Source organism: Crocodylus siamensis, chromosome 5 (assembly GCF_052110815.1).
Source record: "Crocodylus siamensis isolate JL-2025a chromosome 5, ASM5211081v1, whole genome shotgun sequence".
Lineage (NCBI taxonomy): Eukaryota > Metazoa > Chordata > Crocodylia > Crocodylidae > Crocodylus > Crocodylus siamensis.
This window is the reverse complement of record NC_143399.1, coordinates 154,190,800-154,213,491: the sequence shown is the minus strand read 5'-3', so window position 1 is coordinate 154,213,491 and position 22,692 is coordinate 154,190,800. Positions and strand designations below refer to the sequence as shown.

The 22,692-nt window shown below is 44.5% G+C and overlaps 1 protein-coding gene across 1 annotated transcript in view; it reads right to left on the bottom strand.

The window, feature by feature from the left end:
- The window catches only part of RAPGEF5 (Rap guanine nucleotide exchange factor 5), a 262,022-nt gene extending 245,628 nt beyond the window's left edge, over positions 1-16,394 (bottom strand). Inside the window, exon 1 of the mRNA XM_090046785.1 lies at positions 16,233-16,394. Coding sequence (XP_089902911.1) covers positions 16,233-16,388 — 156 coding nt within the window. The 5' untranslated portion in view covers positions 16,389-16,394. The remainder of the gene's footprint in view (positions 1-16,232) is intronic.
- Between the last annotated feature and the right edge of the window lie 6,298 nt (positions 16,395-22,692).

Below are 22,692 nucleotides of genomic sequence, written 5' to 3'. Positions count from 1 at the left end.
GTTGAGCCAAGCAGAGGCTGTTAGCCTGTGAAATCAATTCAAAGAATTTTGAACTTATTTTATTGATTCAAGTCAAGTTAAAAAGATGAAAATCATTCATAAAAATGCACCAGATAGCAAATGTTTCAAGCAAAAAAAAAAAAAAGGATGGATTTTTTTTTTTAAATCGGAAATGTGTATTTGCATTTGGAAAACAAGAGAAATAAGAAGGCATCCAGTTTCTTTAATAATAATAATAAATGGAATCAGACAAGTCATAAACAAGTAAGTGGCAAAAAAATAAAATAAATAAAATCAGCATTATTGGTAGAACACACGTGCACACAAGATTGCTATTTATATGTTCTGGCAATCTACAAAGTAGGTCTCTTCATCAGTAAAATGTTCACCCTCTAGAAAATAAAGAAAAATACTAATTCATTGTCTAATGAATTAATTAGTGGTCAGAAGTCCCTCCTAAAGAATATCCAGTGAAAATTAAATTTATCAGAATAAAAGTATACTGTGTGATAAGTTAAATGTAAATTGCAATTACCTTAACAGCTGCAGGTCAATCATTTTACAAGGTCAAATGTACCTAAAAAAATGCAACTATAATACTAACTTAAGTTATATAATACTAATTCTACTTAACTAACATAAGAATATCTATTAATGTTGGGGGGGGGGGCCAAATCTCAACCTGTGCTACAAGGGCTTTAGAGGTTACTATCATTTGCCATCTTTATTTTCATCCTAGAATCTGATTCTGACATTACTGGCAAGAATTCAAAGTGCCACCACATAGCCAGAGCATACCACACACATACACACCCTTTAAATACCCATGGCTTAGAAATACACACACCCGCCTGCACACATGCATGCACACCTGCCTGCCCACCCACCCATTTTAGATACCAATGGCTTAGAAATTACGCCATGAACACAGGAGGAACTCCAAAAGGCTCTTAACCATAGAAAAATAAGTCTGGAAGAGACTTCATGAGTTCATTTAGCCAGAGATGGGCAATTATTTCTGCTTTATGGGTTGTGGTGAGGTGTCAAGGGCCGCACATATAAAATCTTTCAAAAGATATCATTTTAACAGAATATAGATAAAAACAAGTCTTATACTAAAAATCAAACATCTACTATAATGTATTGTAATTTAATTTCAAAATAACGTATGTCCTAATTTATATTTTTTTAGTAGTGTATATAGAGGTGATTGCCTAATAGCTCAAAATCAAGTCTTACTCTTGTATACTGTACAGAAGGCTGTAGGGGGGGGTGTATGTGTTGGGGGGGGTGCAAGTGTAGGAGGGAGGTTGGGGGCTGCCCACGTGCTAGGTCCTAGGAGCTGGGGGGGGGGGGGGGGGGGGAGGTCGAGGGAGGGGAGCCAGGGACACGTACAGCACAGCTCACCTGGGCTCCACCCCCCCTCCCCTTCATCCACCCTTTGGTTCCCTGCATGGAACTGGTCCCCACCCACACCCACCCAGGGCAGCCCACAATGTGCTCCCACCCATACCCACTCTGCACCTGCCAAACAGCACCACCTCTGCCTGCAGGGCACAGCTTCTCATCAGGGCTGCTCCCAGTGTAGCTGCAGCCACCTGGCTACTGCTCAGTTTCCACCCACCTCCAACAGTTCATCCTCCTGCCTCTGCTGGACCACTCGAGACAGCATGTAACACAGGAAGGCCATGGGGATGCATCCCAGGCCTCCTGTGCCCAGCCAGGTCAATGGGGAAGCTGCAGCTGGGCAGCTCCTACCCCAGTGCACAGGACTCCAGCTCCAACTCCCAGCCACCTTCTACCCACTCTGACCTGGTACGATGAACAGTTACCTGCAGTCAGCTGAGTGGGTGAAACGTGGCTCGGAACTGAAGCTGGAGCCCCACACACTGGAGCAGGAGCTGCCCAACTGCAAGCCCCCTTCCTCCCCAAGCAGCCTGGCTGGGCACGTGATATCTGGCACACATCCCCATGGCTTCCCCACATTACCTGCTGCTTTGAACAGTGTAGCAGGAGCAGGAGAAGTCCAAACCAGAGGCAGGGGGGAGCTGAGCAGTACCCAGACGGCTGCAGCCACACCAGGAGCAGCCCTGCTGGGAAGCTGTGCACACTGACCAGGACTGCGGACAGGGGCAGGCAGGAGCACAGTGCAGGCTGCCCTGAGAGAAAGTGGGAAGGACTTGGCTCTATGTGGAATGCCACAGGGGTAGTCATGGGCTGGATACAATCAATTGGTGGGTGCCTGCCCACAGATCAGATCCAGTCACCTGGTAGCACTAAATATGGCCCACAGACCATATTTTGCCCACCCCTCATTTAGCTCAAGTCAGGATCGTCTAGTCTAAACTCTTTCAAACAAATGGTTATCTAACCCACGCTAAAAACATCCACACAGATTCCAAGACTTCAAGGCATTCTGTTCTATTACTTAACCCCATCCAGAGGTAGAAATTCTCTCTTAATAATTAACCTAATGCCTTGAATATTCATTCATTTGCAGCACTAGAAGGTGCCTTAATAGTTTTTAGCACTATAAAAATAAAGAGCTCCATAGAAGTGTACACATGTGCAGAGGCCCCTTGGCTGACGTGCTACGAAGTCACCATGGAGGCAATCAAAGTCATGCTCTCCAATTAGGAAGGTGATAGGCAACTTCCGACTTGCTTTGTTACTCCCTTGCCTGTAAAAGAGATGTCAGTGAGTCCAATCAGTAACTGCCTACCTGCGGGGAAGGTGTGCAAGCTGTCTGGCAACTGCTGCTCCAATATGCTGTACTCACATACAAGCAATAGCTGTCAGAGAGCTCCTCCACTGCCTGCAAGAAGAGGAAGAGGGTGGGGGCAAAGTGAGGTTCTATGGTTGACAGCTTATACCATTCCCAACAACAGCAGCTGCCCTCTCTGCTTCTGGTCCACTTCTGGGTCTCCTGCTGAGTGCACTGGGGAGCCCCATGCTTCTGAGGGACACTATGTGCCCCACTATCGCAGCATTCACGAGCCCCTAGGAGGTATGTAAAAAAGCATTTAAAGCTGTCTCTATTTCCAAATCTCTCCAAATCAATTTGGAGGGTTCTGATTCGATTCAGAGAAATTAAAGGGTCCTCTGATTCAATTTGGATTTGGAGATAGGCCTGATTCAGTGGCCAAAATCTCCACCGAATTGAACTGTGGACCAAAGCTTCGCATAGCCCCAATTTTTACTGCTAGTCTCGGGACTTTTCTCCTCCCAATTTGTTCATGACTTTCTTGAAGCGGAATGTCCAGAAAAGGCATACAGATCCAAGAGAGGCCTTAACAGTGTCAAATAAGATAGGGAAAAAAAAAAAAAAAAAATCAATCAGTTCCCCATGACTTGTATATTATACTTGAAGAATTTGGGGAAATGGGGCTACAGAGTTTGTGCAGTCTCTGTGGAGAGTTGTGCTATAAACAGCTCTGAAGAGTCCAGCCTGGAGGGGCTGGGATGGCAAAATAGGAGCACTGCCACTGGAACCACAATTACATAGGTTTATATTTTTATGATCTGTGTTACAGCTGAGGTCATAGGTCCCATTAAACATCAGGCTCCGTTGTAAACACATATAAAAAGAAAGTCCCTGTCCCAAGAGAACAAGAGAGGAGAGATGCATAGAGCCAGATTCTATTCCAGTTTAATTCCACAAGTAAACCCAGGCACCTAAAGCAATTCTATTCCACACTAATCCCTGAAAAACTGCAAAATGGTAAGCAGCAGTTCCTTGCTGCTTTTTTGTGACTCAATCTTAAAGGTCATGTGATGGTATATTACAGAAGTACATACTTCAATAGAATTTCAGGAACTTGAACAGTATGGAACAGGTGCCTAATTCCACTTTGTTTTCTACTTGTTAAGCATCTATCTGGCCCACGGAGCTGAAGGTCATATAACAGGTCAGAACCAAAGCAGTGCACTGACCTAAACTTTCTTTTTTTAAACAATGGTTATGACTCCTATTCCAGCCAGAGGCAAGACTGGAAACAACTGGGGAACTGTAGGATTGGTCCATACCTTGTATAATGACATAGACTGTACGTAAGTGTGAGCACACATGGGTTGCACCAAGCAATTTTACCAGCTTTTACACTGTAGCTAGTTTCTGCAAGCTCATCATGCTGAGCGATACAGCAAGTCCATAATGGTAACCAAGCTACATCATTTTATCTAAATTCAAACCAAGCTTCCAGTGAACAATCCAGGCAAAGAACAAATATAATACATCTGAAGATATGGAAAATTGTTTTCCAATAAGCAAATGACTTCCTTGCATGTGAAATATCACTTAAGTTATTATAGTGAACATTACTGTGGGAGGACCTTTTTTGTTATTACAATGACTTTCCATCTGTTCAATAAAGAAAAAAAAACTGTATATTCTGCCTTGCTTTGTTTAAAAAAAAAAAAAAAGGCAGCTATTATCCCCTATTTTCAACATTATCATTAGCACAGAAATGTTCATTGTGCTTTGCAATTTTCTGAAGATATAGAATTACTACTGTATTTCCAGTTCAGAATTTAACTTTAATTGTTTAATAGGACATTAAACATAAACCTTAGCATACTTTGTTATAAAAAATGCAATATAATCTTCTCAATTCACAGTAGATTTCCCAGAAGCTAATCTGAATGAACAAGCATTGCAGATTTGCAAGTTATCAAACAAACTAAAATAAATAAATAAATAAATGCTACTACTGTACAGGGTATACTTAGTTCATTTTTTAACATAATTTAAGGGATACAAACAGCTCTGAACTGAACTGAAACCAGCCGACCAAGCTTTTCCAAAATAAAGAACAAGCCACACAAACAAGAAAACTAAAAAACCACAGCCAAATAGAAATACTCCTTTACTTTACTTTTGATTTCAATGAAACAGATTGCATTTTTCTATACCAAATATTTCCTTATCTGGTTCCCAGAACACATAGTGCAACACCATGTATGATGAACCCATAGTTGATACCAAGCAGAAACAAATACTGAAACAAAAATGAAACTAACTATGTTATTTTATTGTATCTTTGTTTATCTGACTGAACAAAGTGGAAAGTAAGCAAATGCACAGACAGCACTCTCTCAATTTTACTAATAGAAGCTGTTAGTAAAAACAAAAGATGTCTGCTTTAAAAAAAAAACATATTAAGGACTTAAATTTTCTGAAGGTATATAGCTTAAGGCAGATCATCAGTGTGAGAAGAAAGGTGGAAGACAAAATTGAGTTTATATTGCTAGTGTATCCTGCTATATCCTGGTCCAACCAGTTACAGAGCAGGGTGGCTTTGTTGGTATGCGGGACAAGCTATAATTCCAGTACTAGTGGTGCACTGATAGAGATTTTTGGGGCCAACAGCAATAGCCAATTTTTAAGGAGGCATATCAGTTGATACTGATCCGATTTCTGATATGCAGCCTGGCAGCTCGAAGAGCAGTGTCTGGCAGGAAAATCTGTTGTGGTGGAAGGGAAGGGAAGTGGGTGGGCAGATCAAGACCCTTGCAGTGAAGGAGAGAGTAGGGCTGGGGCTGAGGCAGGCGCTGCCCAGCTGGGGGAAGGAGGGCAGTGCATGGGACAGAGCCACAGTTCATCCAGGGGGCACAAGAGGGGGGTCCCACTACTGCACACACTCCAGGAGGGCATGGGGGGGCCTGTGCCCCCCCATTCTGCATGGGGCAGGACAGACTGCAGCTGCAGGCTTGGGCGGGGGCTGTGCCAGGCTCTTCCCAGCAGGGGCTGGGCCAAGCCATGCTTCAGGCAGCACTGGGAGAGGAGCTATGGGAAGATCTGCAGCCACCCCAAAAATTTGCAATAGCCCCCCCAATCCCCTCCTCTAGCACTGCCACCACCCACCCTGAGTGCAACCCCAGGCCAGGCTCCAGGTTCCCCTCCCCCTCAGTCAGTAATAGTAAACAAGAGTCCATGAGAAATTTTGAGGGTTAACAGCGATCATCAAGCCCAAGAAGTTGGGGAACCACTGTCTTATACTATGGTTAACCTACACTATTGCAACTTCCCATAGGAGTAATATAACTAGCGATAATTATAACAGTAGTCTCCATCACTCGTACTGACTTTGAAAGAACTGGTTTAAAAAAAAAAAAAAATCCAATACAGAGACACTGAAGTTATCCAAGCTGTTAGGGTCACCATTCTTCAGGAATTTTATCCATTACCCAAATTTCACGTCACCAGTCATAACACTGACAAGTTAAAGTATATTCTGAATGATTATCCTCTTCATCACATATATTTAGTTGGAATATATAATAAGCCTGATTACAAAAGGATAAATTCAGGGCCATTTAAGTCGTTTTTTTAGTTGCATAATATAGAAGAAAATGAATGCTATTTGAATTTAGTGAGTGGAACCTCCACAAGAGGAAAATTCAGGCTTTAAAGAAAAATGTCACTAATATTAAATCAGACCACTTCTGTATAATGCTGACAGCTACAACTTTCACCTCATTGTGCCAGCCCTGTATTTTACTTTCTGTATTGATTTCAGTCAGTGTTTTTCCAGAGAACACATTATTGTACCTTACATCTTTCATTAGCAAAAAGAAAACACTACAGAAAGAGAAAAATAATTATTTCAGAGGCAACATGGCATTTATAAACAAAAGATTGAGCACAAAATTCATTTCTCCATTCTAATTGTTTTTCCCCAATAATTAGAGTGATATAAAAAGTAAGAGCATGACAAAGATACTGGCTGATGACACAAAGTTAGGAAGCCTCATTAATACTAGAAAGAGCTGAAGTACCATACAGGAAGAACTTGATCTATCTGAGGACTGGGGAATAGCAATGAGGAAATTTAATAGTTCAGAAAATAGGGTTATATACTGTGGCAGTAATAAGTGAGAATTTCTGCAATACACTAAATGCTCATAGTATGAAATAACTGAGGAGAAAGAAAAAAAAGACATACGTACACACAACCACAGCACGAATGTGAGCCACGAATGTGGTTTAGCCAAGAAAAAGGCAAATGCAATCCTAGACTGTATCAGCAGAGTTATTTCCAGTACAGATATGGTGCCACGGTGGAAACCCCTGGTGGGAATTTATCTACAATACTACATATAATTCTCACCATCCATGAGCAAGAAAGAGGAACTCAAACTAGAAATGAGCCACAGAAGGGTTGCTATGATTACAAAAGGAGAGGAGAGCCTATTTTACAAGGAGGCATATTAAAAAACAAACAAAGTCAGAAGTGGAGCACATACCTGGGAAGAGAAAGAATTACTTAAGCTAAAGGATGTCAGCCAAGGATCAAATAGGTATTAAACAGCCATGAATACATTTAATTTGGGACTCAGGAGTCAGTTTTTAAGCAGCCAAGTGGCAAGATTCTAGAACATTCTTCCATGAAGACTAAGGGGGAGAGACGGGACCCAACTCCCTTTAAATAGGCAATTGATCAGTCTATGATAGGGACTATAGGATGTGCTTGCCTGCAAAAGTAAAGGGACTAGACCAGGGGCAGGCAAAGTCTGACCTGCAGGTCGGATCTGGCCAGCACTGGATTCCACTTCCCAGCATCCCCTGCCCATGTGGCTGGGACTGATTTCCTTAAAGATCACAGCAGCAGCTGCCCTGTGATAGCAGAGGGCTGGGGTTTCCATGGAGACCAGCCCCAGCAGTACTGGCAGGACATGCAGCAGGGTGTGGAGCTGCTCTGCACAGGGCTGGGATCTTGTGGCGGTGACAGAGTGGTCCAGAACTCAGGCAGAGCCATGATCTGCAGCTTGCATGCTCTGGGCAGGGGTGTGCAGGCTGAAGATCGTGGCTCTGCCCTAGCACCAGACCATGCTGTCACCACTGCAAGATCCCAGCCTGGCCGCAGAGCAGCTCCACTCCCTGCTGTGTGCCCTGCAAGCCCTGCTGGGGTCAGTCTCCATGGAAACCCTGGCCCTGCACTAGCACAGTGCAGCTGCTGCTGGGGTCCCCATGGAATACGTGGGCAGGGGCTGCTGGGAAATGGTGTCTGGCTGCTGACCGGATCCACCATTTTGCCCACCCCAGACTAGACTCAATGACACAAGTCACTCACAGTCCAATATTTTTATAAAACACACTGCAAATTTCTGTTGTGTGTTCAGCATTTGTTCAAAGAGCATAACAGGATGATTGCACTGGGAACTCTACATATGAACAAATACAATCTATGTCCAAGAGATACATAATCTGAATGGAGTAATCTCAGTTTTAACCCAAGTGATGCAGGACAAACACCATTTTTTTTTATTATTATTATTTCAGTTAAATGAAGTATCGAAGTAAGAAAATTCATACAAAGCCAGAGACAGTCCTAGCAGGGTGCAGTACCTGGACATGACGAAGCCGGCGGGGGGAGGGAGGGCTGGCCAGTGGCCAGATGCAAAGCCAGCTGTGGCGCAGAGTCACCAGCACTAGGAAGGCCTGCAGCTGCTCCACCTGGCTCCACAGGACCCCCCAAAGCATGGGGCCCAGGGTGGTCACCCCGATTCACCCCCCCCAGGGACAGCCCTGCACAAAGTTAGAATTCTCTTTCCACAATATGTATGTAAGTACTAATTCAACTGGTGGTGTACAAAGCACAAAATAAAGAAAGTCAGTGTCCCAAAACCAACACAGAACCCTCTGAACCAGCACTGCAAGCATTAGGTATAAAACAGTAATGCTCTGCATGAAAGTTGTCTTTTCGACCTCCATTCAGACTCTTAATGAGACTAAAGTAATTTCCATTCCCCTGTAGTTTTTGGATTGGGCCATAGTTAAATGAGATGCATTCCAACATCCAGAAGAATGATGTTCTACCATTTCATATTTTAAGGCAATCACATTTTTCTTCTATACTCTCCATTCACCAACAAGGAAAACAATGAATAAGTCAGTGAATTAAACATGGGCCCAGGTTATACTGTTTATGCACCTGAAGCTGCAAAGCATTTGGCACCTCACAAAATCAGCTCCTACTACCGAATTACAGGAGGAAGGGTTTCAGCTGACTGATGGTTCTGAACCACGCCTAAGTCAAAGAAGAAATATCTTGAACCTTTCGTTTTCTTCAGTCCTTCAGAAGACTTTACACAGAATCCTCAGCTGGTTTCAACACACATTCAGACCGATAAGGGGTTAAAGGAACCCTACTGGTTTCAGAAAGGCTCCTCCTACTTCAGTAGGGATGCATATGGGTAAACTTCAGTTATGTGTGAGCTCAATGCCGAATTATATAGGGCTGAATTAAGCACAAGCTCAGACCTGTTCAATTTAAAACTTTTATTGTTTCACAAAGTCATAAACTAAAGGAGGTCTGTTGGTTTACAAGGTTCCCAAATCAAGCCCTTGCTCTCTAACCCGGAGGCTAGGTGCGGCTGCCTGATTCAGTAGTCTCAGAACTGGTCAACAGCTCATTTAAAAGGAGTCCCTTATCTTTTTTAGGCAAAAGATACAAAACTGTCCCCATGGTGGAAGTGAGGCATCTAACATAACTTTACTATTAGTTATATATGATAACACTTATACATATGCATTTCTAATTCTTACTTCTATTGGTTATTTAGTTAACTTATCTATATTATAATATCAGGTGATACGCTTTGTATTATAATCATTATACTTCTTATGTTAATTCTTAATGACCTTTATATTTCTTATGCTAATTTTCTATAACCTAAATACATTATTCATCTATATGTTTTGCTGGTTTTTTGCAGGGTTAAAATGTCAAAATTGACATAATATGCGGTTGTTTTTTCATCATTGCAGTTTAGCCATGCAGTTTCCTATTCTTAACAATGTAAGCGGCACGTCTGCTATTTTTATCATTGTTCAAAGGTCAGAAGTTCAGTATTTTCATCTAAGGGTCAGAAAGTAATTACCAGAATGTCAATCGCTGACTCCTCAACCTCCTTGAAGCATTCTGGGAGTTTTAGTGCATTGTTTTTAATGCTAGGCCTTGCTTAGCATAAGCACTCTCTCACAAGTTATAATTCTGTTACAGCAAAATGTGCCGTACTCACATGTGCTGCGATTTGAGGACTGTGTACAGTTTATGGTTTCTGCTCAGTTTATGATTTCTTTCTGTGTCTGTCAAACTGGAAACTCCATTTTGATTGTAAAACTGGTCTTGGTCATCCTACTGTCTTTTATTCTCCATCTTGGACAAAAGTTTCTAAAGGGTATTGTTAGCCCTGTGTCATTGACAAAGTGCTATAATGTAATGTAATCATCTCAGACAATAACCCACTCCTCCTGAAGAGAACTGGGTTATCCAAGAGGTTGCCTTTGCAACAAAGTCACTTAATAGGAGTCCCTTATCACCCAAAAGAGGAGCTGTAAAGTTATAAAAGGGCAGGAGTTCAGCCCTTTCTCTTCTTTGGCTATCTTCAACTGCTAAAGCTAAGGGGGAGCTTTCTGCCTGTGGGGTCCAAGGGAAAGGAGCTGGAATACTGAGCACCAAATTTAAGACTTGTTTTAAAGTGATACTTGATTCTTTAATAACACTGGTTTATTTAAGTAGTGTAGCAAAGTCCATTCCTTACAACTATCAAAGGTCTCACGAATACAGGTTTCTCTCACTTTATGCTGTACATGCATTGCTAGAAAACAGCGCATGACTTGAATTTACATACAGGGAACCCACTTTACAATGTAACAAATAAGGATAGGTTCCAAGATCTCAACTGTACTGACCCCCAGACCCACTTCTACCACTTTTCCAAAACAATTTTGGTACTCACCAATAGCAGACAGTACACACAAGCACACGTCCTGGTGAATAGTACCATAATGGGGATGGCAACTACAGAAACACGTCGCAGACAACAAGCAAGGACCACAGATCCACACAGGAAACTATATGATGGTGCGTGTCACTTGTGCAATGCACTGCAGAAAGCAGCTGACTGTGGACTCTCACCACACCAACTGCATGAGAGTGAAATTACCTCACATATAATGAATTTTTGGTATTAAAAGGGTCATTGCATAGGAATGAATTTGCACATACAGAATCCTCAAAGTGAGGGAAGCCCATAATTGTAGGTCCTTGTTACAGGTTATGGCTATGAGCTGCACAAATGTTGATGGGTGTTAACAGCAGCTTGAGCCTGGAGTAGTCACATGTTCAGGCCAGCAGGGGCCTGGAGGACTGAAAAGTAAAAATACCACCATCCCCCAATTCTGGGCTTCCCTCCTGCCCTCTCCCAGGACTCCCCCCTTCCCCTCAGGGCTCCTTCCTGCCCCCACTTGTGGCTGCCTGCACCTGTCCCAGGGGAGCAGGCAGGGAAGTGTTAGCCTGCCTTCCCCTCCTCACCCTATTATTGCTACTGCCCTGCTGTTGCTCCTCTCCAGGCTGAGCCTGGCCCACAAAGCAGTCATAGTGGCAGTGGCCAGGCAGGCAGGTTAACACCTCCCTGCCTGCTACTCCACAACAAACAGCACAGGCAGCCACAAGCCAAAAGGGAGTGATGCAGTAAGCAGGGATTTGCGGTTCGGGCAGGGCGGGGGAAGTGGGCTCCAGCAGGGGAGATGGGGCAGGTTGAGTGTTTGAACTAAGTTGCAGCCTAGAGTAGCTACACCTTAGTGTAACAGGAGCTGGGTAACATGGATCAGAGATAATCCTGTCCTGGAGTGGTGTAAATTTGAACCACCTAATGAGTGCTTAAAACTTGTTTCAGGTGTTAATGTGTGGATAATATAGGTGTTAAGAGTTCCAAGAGCTACCCAAAATTACCAGGTAAAAGAGCCTGTATTATAAATTGGAAAGCCCACATGCAAGATCCTAGCATTGGCACATCTAAATTATGTGAAAGTCAGAGAAATCAAGACAGGACTGTGGAGACAGACCCATCTCTAAACTGCACCCCCAGAACGAGCTTAAGAGACCTCAGCACGGTAGCTTTGCCTGGGATCTTTTCAGCCCCTGGAGTCTGAATGTTGGAAAGCGTGTGCTCCCTGAAGTTATAGTAGCTGGAATCCCTAGGAACACATCTGTTCCAACAGCCACCAAAATTAATCTAAATTCAGTCCATATCAGTCATTTGCTTAGATTTGTCTGGCCCACTGAAACAATTCAGAAATAGTTAGAAAAAAAGAACTTGGAAAGGCTTCTGTATCTCTAAATTCTACAACTCTAAGAAGTCAGAAAAATCCTACATATGCAGATTCTGTACAGATCAGGGTTTTTCTTTTTCTTCCCCCCCCCCCAGTGTTTTGGCCCCATGAACTGAAGAGAGAATTAATATTTTATAACCTAGTAAAAGTAATCCTAAACAAGTTCTTAGACATTCCTGTCACAGATTCCAAGTCTGAAATCAGTCCTTAATATATTCCATTGCTGTAATGGGGTACTGACAAGACTAACAGATTTAAGGGATATAAATATGATTGACTTCATTTATTTGCAAAATCTATGCCATTTTTTTTATATGCTTCCCTCCCTTTCTAATACTTCATTCCTTAAGAAAACAATTATATTAGCCTTCACTTCTAAACAATGTTAAAATAACTAGAGTCACCTCAACACTTTATATTGTGCTTTTACTATTTACAGTTCTCAAGGCATAGATGTCTCATTATCCCTGTTGTACAAATGAAAAAAATAAAGTTATTTTCCTGAGGTTACCAAGCAAGTCAACATGAGAGCCAGGAAAAGAACACAGATCTCAGGCCTCAAAGACTGCAGTGGCTCATTGTTGGCTAGTATCCATCCTGATAAAAAGAGTTGGTCAAATAATATTTTTGGCTTAGCGTTTGGCTAGAATAAAAATCCAGTTCAGGTCAAACCGGTCATTGGGGTTTTGATTAAAATTAAATAAAAATGTCATGTGGGGTCAATCCAAAGTATTCAATTCCATTTGCAGTTATTTAACACTTTGGAGCCTTATTTTCCTTTGGGGGAAGTGAGTTATTTAGCCATTTTATTTAACCTCTGTTCATTAGCATTCATTTTTAAAACAAAAATGACATTTATTACATTTTAAAACAAACATCTGAAGAGTTCAATTACATAAATGTTGAAAAAGAATACTTAATATTTCCAAAATTAAATACATAGAAGTTTTTCCTCCCAAATTTCTAGTCAAAATTATTTGCTGAATCAGATGCAAATTTGTTACTAGTTTAGGTCATGCTATTTCTCAGGAAACTAAGTTTAAAAAGTTGGCCTAATTCTACTGATGAGGTTGGACCATCCACAAATTCACATGCAAAAAAAGACACCCGCTCCACCCCCATATATATATATATATATATAGCTATTCCCTAGCCATAGAGAAGTGCAAGTATCATCTTTGCAGGTGATTTACTCTCAGCTCACACAATGACTCTGTGAAACTCCATCCCTGAAGAATTCTGTGAAGAATACTCCTTGCAGTATTCTGCTAGATCCCAGAGATTCCAAAGAATAGTGCCACTCCCGACACTGCTATCATTTGCCTTGAGTCTAGAGATCCTAACAGAGATCTACTACTGCACAGCATCATGACTTGCCTTTCAGTGGCCACTTGGATGTCACTAAAGCAAGTGCAGCAGCAGCTGTCCTTGCCTCAAGGAAATTCCCTGTAGATCCAGTATCCATCAGAGTGTTTGAGGGATGGACTTCCACATCTACCACATTCATTCTCACTTATCACCAGGATAGGCAGTTCAAGAAATCCCAGCAGTCTTTCCCACCCAGAGCAGGGTGGCTGGATCCAATGATCTCATGAGGTCCCTTCCAGCCCTAAACCTCTGTGACTCTCTGATGGTATGCAACTACTACACAAGACAACACATGCAGGAGCTGAATGAGGACAGTTTGGGACAAGATGATATGGACCTGCAGACAGCGTGAAAAAATAGCCACGAGGTGTAAAGTGCCCCCAAAGTTCTCCTTGGGGTGTTAACTCACATGCCCAAATGTAAGTGTTCATACTGCTATTTCACTGGTTATTAAAATGTTCAGGAGGAGAAGTCATGTTAATAGACCTGTGAGCAGCTTCTCACTATGGTCTCATGAATGGGCCCAATTAAGCCAGTTAGCTCTGCAGTTAATTCCTCAAGAAGTTCGTTTTCCAGGGAACAAACTTCAGGAACTAACAAGACAATTAAAACACATCAAAATCCTTTGTCTTCTCCAAACACTAGAAGAGCTACCTTTCACAGCTTCTTCTCCAGTGCAACAGACTGGCTCCTCCTTGCAACAAGCTATTCCCTCAGAGCCTATTTTTCCTTTCTTTGCTGGGAGGCTTTTAAATTTCCAGTGACCCTCCCTAGTTAGCAGAATGCTCCACAGCTGCACTTCCTTCAACAGGGCTGGCTGCCCTTCAGTAGCAATGCTTGGAGGTGCAAGGGGGTGCACATGCACCCCCTGACAGGCCGCACTCCCCACTTAGGCATCGGGCAGGCAGGAGTGCCAGAGCTCCCCCTGCAAGCACCAACTAGGGAGTGGGAGCACTGGATATAGTACCGCAGCCGCTTCCCCGCCAGTCAGCGAGATAGCAACTGGGGGTCCCTCCCCCCACCCATGGTCAGACAGGTCGCTGGGGGGCACGTATCCCCCTGACTAAGGTGGCACCAGTCGCCCATGCTGCCCTATCTTAAGGGGATTGAACACCCTGTTATAAGCATTTTATTCTAAAAGTATAGAATTTAAGTTAAGGTAGTTTTCACTTTGGAAGTGAAGTAAACTACCCTGAATTAAGGCATTTTAACTATTTCATTAAGCTTTGTTAATCTGAATTAATTTTTCTGAGCATCTGTGGGTAGAGAAGCCCCAAGAATGGAAGTGGATTAAGCCAGTAAGGTACTTCTATTCTGGAACAGAATAATAAAATCACAGAAAGTTAGGGTTGGAAGAGGTCATCTCATCCAACCCCCTGCTTAAAGCAGGAACATCCTCAACTAGAATATCCCAGCAAAAGCTTTGTCTAGCTGGGTCTTAACCTCCAAAGATGGTGATCCACCATGTCTCTGGGTAACCTGTTCCAGTGTTTTACTACCCTCCTAGTGAGAAAATTCTTCCTAATGTCTAACCTAAACTTCCCTTGCTGCAACTTGAGACTGTTGCTCCTTGTTCTGTCATCTGCCACCAGCGAGAACAGTCCAGCTCCATCGTCTTTCAAACACTCTTCAGTAGCTGAAGGCCGCTAAAAATATTCACACCAAGTTCATCAGAAATAGGCTGTTAAAGCAGGACAGCTATCTTAATCCTATCTGAATATCTTTAGTTTCAGCCTACACTTAGTGCTACTGTGCTTTACATTCACACCCTATGCTATTTCACGACAACTTTACCACCTTAGAAAAGGGACCTTGGGAAGCTACTACACATTACGCCACATTATGAACTTGTGGTGTATTAGCAATTCTGCATCAGCTCCTCACATTGATCCTCTTAGGGTTCTGCTACACGTTCAAATTAAAGCTGGACAGAAACCAGCTAAAATTGGTACATATTTTCAAGCACTAACTTTGTAGCTGGTTGGCTCTTTCTATGGCATGACAGTTACTTTGCCAAGCTAAAATTTTTTGTACAATTAACCAGTTAGTTGCAAAATATATACAGAATGCAGTCATCAGCATAAACTACCATTCTCCACTTTCAAAGATCAGTCCAAAGTCCCCAAAGAAGACTGCAATGTCCTTCTCCCCTCCACCCTGCACCTCATCCCTAAATCTGTGTCACATGGGTGGCAACAGCTGGTTAAGGAATGGGAAAGACAGATGTCCTACTCCCTAGAGACTGCTACTTCCAAATAATTTCCCAAATGCCTTTGAAGGACTCAGTCAGGTTTTCCACCTTTGGGAAGAAACAGGCAAGGTGACAGAACACGTCCACAACTTGCCACATCCCTCCACGCACGTCGTGGCTTCTAGCACTCATGCTGCAAAACCACCAACAAAGCTGCTCTGCCTTGAAACCCAGTCCTTCCCACCGAGCTGCACAGGCCAGCCCCCGACGCCTGGCACCCAGCCCCGACCCACCTGGCTTCCTTGCCCCTGGCAGGAAGGGGCACATGAGGCACCCACCAGCAAGGAAAGGGGCACGACATGGCTGGCCCAGCCCACGGCGGGGCAGGAGTTTTTTGGCTCCACTTTGTGGGGTGCGAAGCAAGAGGCCGGGCTTGCCAGGGGCCTGGCTCTGCAGCACCCCCCGGAAGAGGGCCGGCTGCCCCGGGGCCGCGCGGGCCCCGCTGCTCCTCCCCGCCCCGCGGCCACCTGCGGCCGGGCCGAGCGGGCCACTCACCCGGCCCGCGGAGCCCTTCCTCCTCAGCGTCAGTCCGCTCCGCAGCAGCGCCGGCAGCTCCCGCAGCTTCTGCCGCAGCTGCACTTGCTGCTCGGGGTCCCTGGCGCCGGGGCCGCGGCTCGAGGCGAGCTCCGCACCGACACACGGCGGCTGCATCCTCCCTCAGCCCACGGCCATGCCCGCACCTTTGGGCGGGGCGGGCCCGGGGCGGAGCTGCTGTCACGCCGCCTCCCCCCGCCCCGCGCACCTTCGCCAGCCCCGCCCCGCCGGACCTGAGCCCGCAGGTGCCGGCGCCCCCGGTGCCCGGCCGGCCTGGCGCGGCGCCCCGAGGGGGCGGCCGAACCCGAGCGCAGGTGGCGCGGCGGCTGCAAGCGGCCAAGTGCCAGGGAGCCGCGGGCCCGGGGGGGCCCTTTCGGCAGGGCCCTCAGGCCGCGCTCCCGGCGGCTGGAGCTGGGCGGCCGTGCGGGATCTCTGCTACGATTGAAGCCAACTTGCTGTCCGGTGCAGGCCCCCACGTCTTGAACCAACCGCTGGGGTAGCCACGTGTGGGAGCAGGAAGGGGCTCCCGGACACCGCCCTCCCCTGAGGCACACAGTGGTGCACCAACTTTGCCTCAGGTGTTGCTGGCAGAAGAGCCTGCCAATATTGTGGTGTGCCAGGGGCCATTGGATCTGGCCCAGGCACGGGGACTTTGGCTGTGGAGACAAGCAGTAGTGGCCTCATCTTAGTGCCCACCCCCCCACCTCTGGCCTACAGTGGGGCATTTCCATCAGGAGCTGGAAGAGTTTATCTGCCCTGGCCATGTGCCTGCCGGATCCATTCATTCTAACTCAGGGGTGGGCAATTATTTTGGGCAGAGGGCCACTTACCGAGTTTTGGCAAGCCATCGAGGACCACATGACAGGCAGCTCAGGGCAGATTAACATTAATTTTCTAAATTTTGTAGGGGCCCTGCAGCCCGGATAGAATGGTCTGGCAGGCCACATCCGGCCCCAGGCCACATTTTGCCCACCCCTGTAACTGTAGAGCGCGCTCGTGTCCTGACTGAGATCGGGCTCGGGGCATTTGGAACTCAGGTCCTGGCCATGCTGCAGACTTCATTGGAGCTCTCTGGGCCTTCATTCCCTACCTGTGTAACAAGGGTAGTCTCTGTCTCCCTGATAGACTAGCTGGGACAGTCTCCATCTCCCCAGCTTGGAATAGGTCAAGTCAAGTCAATCCTGAAGGTGCTGTGACCAGTGGGGCACCTTACGCTGGCAATGCATAGGGTAGGGGATGCACATGGGTGCACATGTACCCCCTGACCATGGCAGTGCATCCCCTATGAAACCGGACCTGCCAGTGGCATCTGTGGACAGTCAGCAATCACTGCTGGCTGCCGCTGCCACTTCTGCCGCTATCACCAGCATCTGCAGGTGGTCACCAACCCTTGGTCTGTGTTCGCGCCCCTGAAATGGCTAGCGGCATCTGCAGGAGCTCACTGCTTGCTCCTGCTGCCACCGTGCCCCACCCCAGCCACTGGGGGCATGCATCATTCATGGCACCCTAGATGCTGTAATACACCTCCTAGGTTAGTTGAGTTGTTTTGCACCATTGCTGATTTTTCAGGCAGAGTGACCTAGCAGATACGGATGGCTGTTGGCTCACAAGGAGCTCATCTGCTCATCTGCCCTTTGACAGGTCTTGTTTTTAGTCCTGCTGGGTGTCCACAGACCCTCCTCACGCAGGCTAGCCCAGCTGCAGGCGCTGGTTTAGACCCTACCAACCCGACCATGGAACAAGCCATACTGGTTTACATGGAACCAGATAGCAGACCAAGAGAGGCCTGGCCTGACAAGGTCTGAAATTGGTATCTGGTCATTATGTCAGTGAGACATGATAATAAGCACATTACTCCTTTGCAGGCAGCTGGTTAGAGAAACTGGTGAGCCTGAATCACACTAGCCCAATGGGCCAGTACTCTTAAGCAGACTGTTGACAGTATTCTCCTTTCATACCCTTTGTCTGTCATGTCTACTTGTATTCAAAGGTACACAAAATGAGGTGTGGCTCTTCTTATGTTTTCTGCCCAAAAACTATGTTAACAAAGTTAAAGTTGACCAGCAATGCCTCAGAATTACAGCAGTGAGGGACCTCAGAGGTCATTCAGTCTATCTATTCCCCAACACAGAGGCAGGATTCACTACTCCTAGATGAGTGGTTCTCAACCTTTTTTGTATGAGGACCCATTTGTAAACATTGGTGGCCAGTCCCAGTCCAGTAAATAATTTAAATAGAAAACAGCCCCCTGGCTCTGCTGGTGCCCCTCACTCCCAACCTGCTGTCCCCCACCCCCAGGTCCCAGCCCCCCAGTGTGTGGGGACAGGGGGGTGTGGGGTAAAGGGGAGCCCAAGCAGCCCTGTGCAGGCTGGAACTCTGCCAGCCTGCAGGTAAATTTCCACATGTTTCCACTCTGCCAGCCTGCACAATTTCCCATGTTTTTCTCCCTTAAAGGAGAACCCATTTTTAAAGTTTGTCCACGACCCTGCCATATATTCTTGTGACGCACCTTTGGATCACGACCCACAGGTTGAGAAATGCTGTCCTAGACTATCTCAGACTTTCCAGGCTGTCCTTGAAAACATTCAATGAAAGGGGATCCCCAACATAGCTAGGCAGTTTGTTCCATTGTTTTAATGTTCCTACAGTTCTCCCTGAGATTTGACCCATATCAAAAACTCTAAACAAAATATGAAAACTAGGAAAGATAGTGGGAAATATTAGCCCTGGTATGAAAGCAAGGTAAGGATGCCTTATTACATAAACAGACATGAGGAATAACTGAGCTGATGTTCAATTTTGTGTGTTGTGTCCCACAGAATTATGTTACCTCATCTGTATGCATGCCAAGTGCCATTCACTTCATGGCAGTGAATTTATTCCTGTATTACCTGGCAACAGGGTGCCATAGATCACACTCCTGTATGAGAAGGGATCACACTCCCATATAAGACGAGGTGTAGTTTTACCCAAAAGTATTACTGCCCCTTTGTCTTCTTGTTGTATAATGGGGCTCTGATCTCCTTCCAGCTCTTTAAACTTTATTGTAATATGCATAACAAAAAACATACTCTGAAGAAACACAGAGGAATTATTTAATTTAATATACAAGATTATAACTAGAATAAACTGATTACATTAACATATAAAATTTAAGTTAGGGCTCAGAAAAAATGCAGACAGTGTGTGTATGCACACACACACACACACACACACACACACCCCCAATAACAGTCTTCCAAGACAATTAAACAATGCTTGGAACACTTTAAAACCCAGCCAGACAAACCAACGAAAAATTTACTTAGGAAAGCAATACTGTACTCAGCATGAAGATGGGTTGGATGATCAAAAAGGTCTTCCTTATCTTCTTATCCTGCAATTCAGAAAAATGTAACAGAGATTAAAGGTGACACCATAAACTTTTTCTCCCTAATTTTAAGTGATTTGTATTTGATGTACTTAACATGCACTGAAATATACTTTCATAGGAAAAGAGGTCTCAAAACTAGAGCCATCCAGAAAGTTTCCAATAAAAACAGAAAAAGTAATAAAGGCTTTTTGTTGGGCCCAAATTGTTTAATTAAAAAAAATGAGAGAGGAGTCTGCAATCAACACTCCAAAGTCTAAGAACTCCAGTGACATCCCTCCTCCCAACCACCATCTCCCTGCCCAAAACCCCAAACAAGCAAACCTTCTCCCCAATCTAAACCTCACCTCTCAATCAGGTTTCTTGCGTCTGGACACAAGTGCCTTTTCCCACCCACCACCCCACCCTCTCCCACCACCCCACCCCAACCCAGGGGAGATCCCCCACATGCTCTTATACAAAGGGGATTATGGGTACTCAGCAGCTTTGTGCTGGACAGGAAACCCTGCAGGTCCAGGGAGCCTGTCTTCAGGCTGGACAGAGACACTCAGGTTTAAGCAGTGAAACCAACAAGGATATCAATTTCACAAAGCAGCCTCAGGGTCTGGGCGGTTTTTAGTTCACCAGAAATATCTGGGGGGGGGGAGGGTCTGGTCCAATTCAGACCAAAACAAAAATTCCTGAAAATGGGAAACACTGCTGTTTGGCCAGTTCTACTCAAAATTACAAGTACTCTTCCTTTCCTTCCCTCTTATTTTTAACTGTTTCTGTTAAAGTTCCCACAATTCTGCTACCCTCTTTTCCACTAAGTAGAGCTAGGAATGGTTTCTTCTGAACTCTTTCTATGTGTTGTTCTGCCTAGAGAGCAAAAATACACTGCCTTTCTAGTGTCCCTGCCAACTCATTTGTGATCTGAACCCACATCCCTATGTAAAGTGAGCACAAGTAATGTCTAATCACTTTCTGGTCACCCCCCATTCTTGAAATCATCATCATCAGATGGATCCTCGAGCCATTTAAGTCCATGGAGTATTGGTTATGTGAGGCCTTGGAGCATCAGCCTTTTTTAATACATTTATTTTCTTTAACTCTGTAACAATTGAAAGAAATGCAATAAAAATAACCCAAGACATTTCATGTCTGACTGCATTTAATATCAGTTAAATATGTAGGTAATTGCAAAATGAATTATCTGGAATCAGACTCTTCTTGACAAAGCATAATAAACGCTCACTTGAGGCTTCAAATGTTCAGGCTTTCTGATTTTGTCAGAATAATCAATAAGCATTATAATCACTTTGGTGGTCACCTGAATAAAAAGAGGGACTGCTGTGCAGTGGTTTCAGTAACAAAAATAGGTACTGGGAATTCAGGGCCAAATATGGAACAGCCACCAGATATGCCTGTCACAGACAGTTACACAAATCCTACAGCTCTCAGGTGGCCTTTAAATGGCTTGCACAGCTCCCTCTGGAATGGCAGCCTTCTCATAATAAGGCAAAAATTGCAGCAGCAGCAGCGAAAAAAAATTGCTTCCCAACTAACCATCTCTTCTATGCAGTAAGAGGTAAACTGTATATTGCCATTCTTCCCAGAATTAATCTTTTTTAGGCGGGAGAAAGGGAAAGCCTCTCCCACTACACACTACTCCTAATCCCAGGTTGTAATGAGAACCACAATTTGGAGATTCTTCAGATGGCAAGTATCACTTCAGGGCATTGTCCCCTCTCAGCATCTGCTTCTTTCACTCTCTAGGTCTGCATCAAACCCCCAAGCTCCTAGAAGAGAGTTGCCTGGCTCCTGATGCTTCTTCTGAGGGTCATTATATATACCATTAAAAGTCCTATTGCAGCCATTTATCATTCAGGATTTCAAAAAAAGTCCAAACATGTTCCATTAAAACACAGAGCCTGCTGTGAAACCCTCAGTCTACACATCTCACTTCAAAACAAAACCATCCTGCTCACTGTGAATGCTACCGCTGACACCATGCTCTGTGGAGTGAAACTTTTGAGTGGGGAATTTCTTCCAACCTGGTCATAGAGTACAATTCCAGTTCTCTCTTAAATTTTGAATATTTTGTACTTAACAAAAAATATCTCCTTATACCTTTGGTCAAAGCCATGTATAGCATAGGCATTTATACATATTTTTAAAAGTATTTAATCCCATTTCTCAAGAATTTTTACATGAAAAAATATTTCCAGTTGGTTTGGATAAAAGCACCATCATATGGGACCAAATATCACATGTGCTAATATGCAACATTTAAGAGACCTGAATTCCTCTTTCACCAGAGCAACTGGAACTGAGGAATGAAATTGAAGTTCAGCAAAAGAAAGGTATCAAAATTCAGAGGGCAGCATTTAACCAGAGGGCTTCCTGCCCAGTGAAGTGTCAAAGATGACAGTACCAAAGCACATTTAAAGAGGAAAACATGTCAAATCACACTTCAGAGGAAAATATGAGGAGCAAAAGACAGAGTATGGCACAGACTATAATGGAGTTGTATCAATGGTTTCAGCTTCATTCATTGAGTTACTTCATTGGCTCAGATGCCAATGAAATAATGACAAACACTGAAACTCCCTGCATTAATACAGCTGCCCTGCTCTCTGTGGATAACCCTCACAATCCCTCACCTCATCAACTGAAGCAGCAACCAAACGGGCCCCTTCCAATTCTACAATGCACTTAGGGCTGCCCTGTAATTCTTGCTCAGCTCCTGAAGACCTGCTTTCACAAAACCCCAAATTCAAGGCAACTTCAAAATATCTAGTCAGATTGTACCCTGTCCATTATTCCTCTGCAGGACCAGGAAACACTCCCTGCTAGCAGTTCTTTAAGACTCCTGACTAAGATATCACAAAGTGCCCTGGGCGATTTAATTTGCTAGTGTTGTTACTACAACCTGAATTACTGCACTTCCAGTGGGGAGAGAAAATTGACTCAATCTCAGTGGGTCTTTTGGAAAGGGGAAAAACTAATGTAAATACAATCAAATATCCTAAGCATCGTTCTGTCCTCCATTTTAGTACACACAATAGGAAG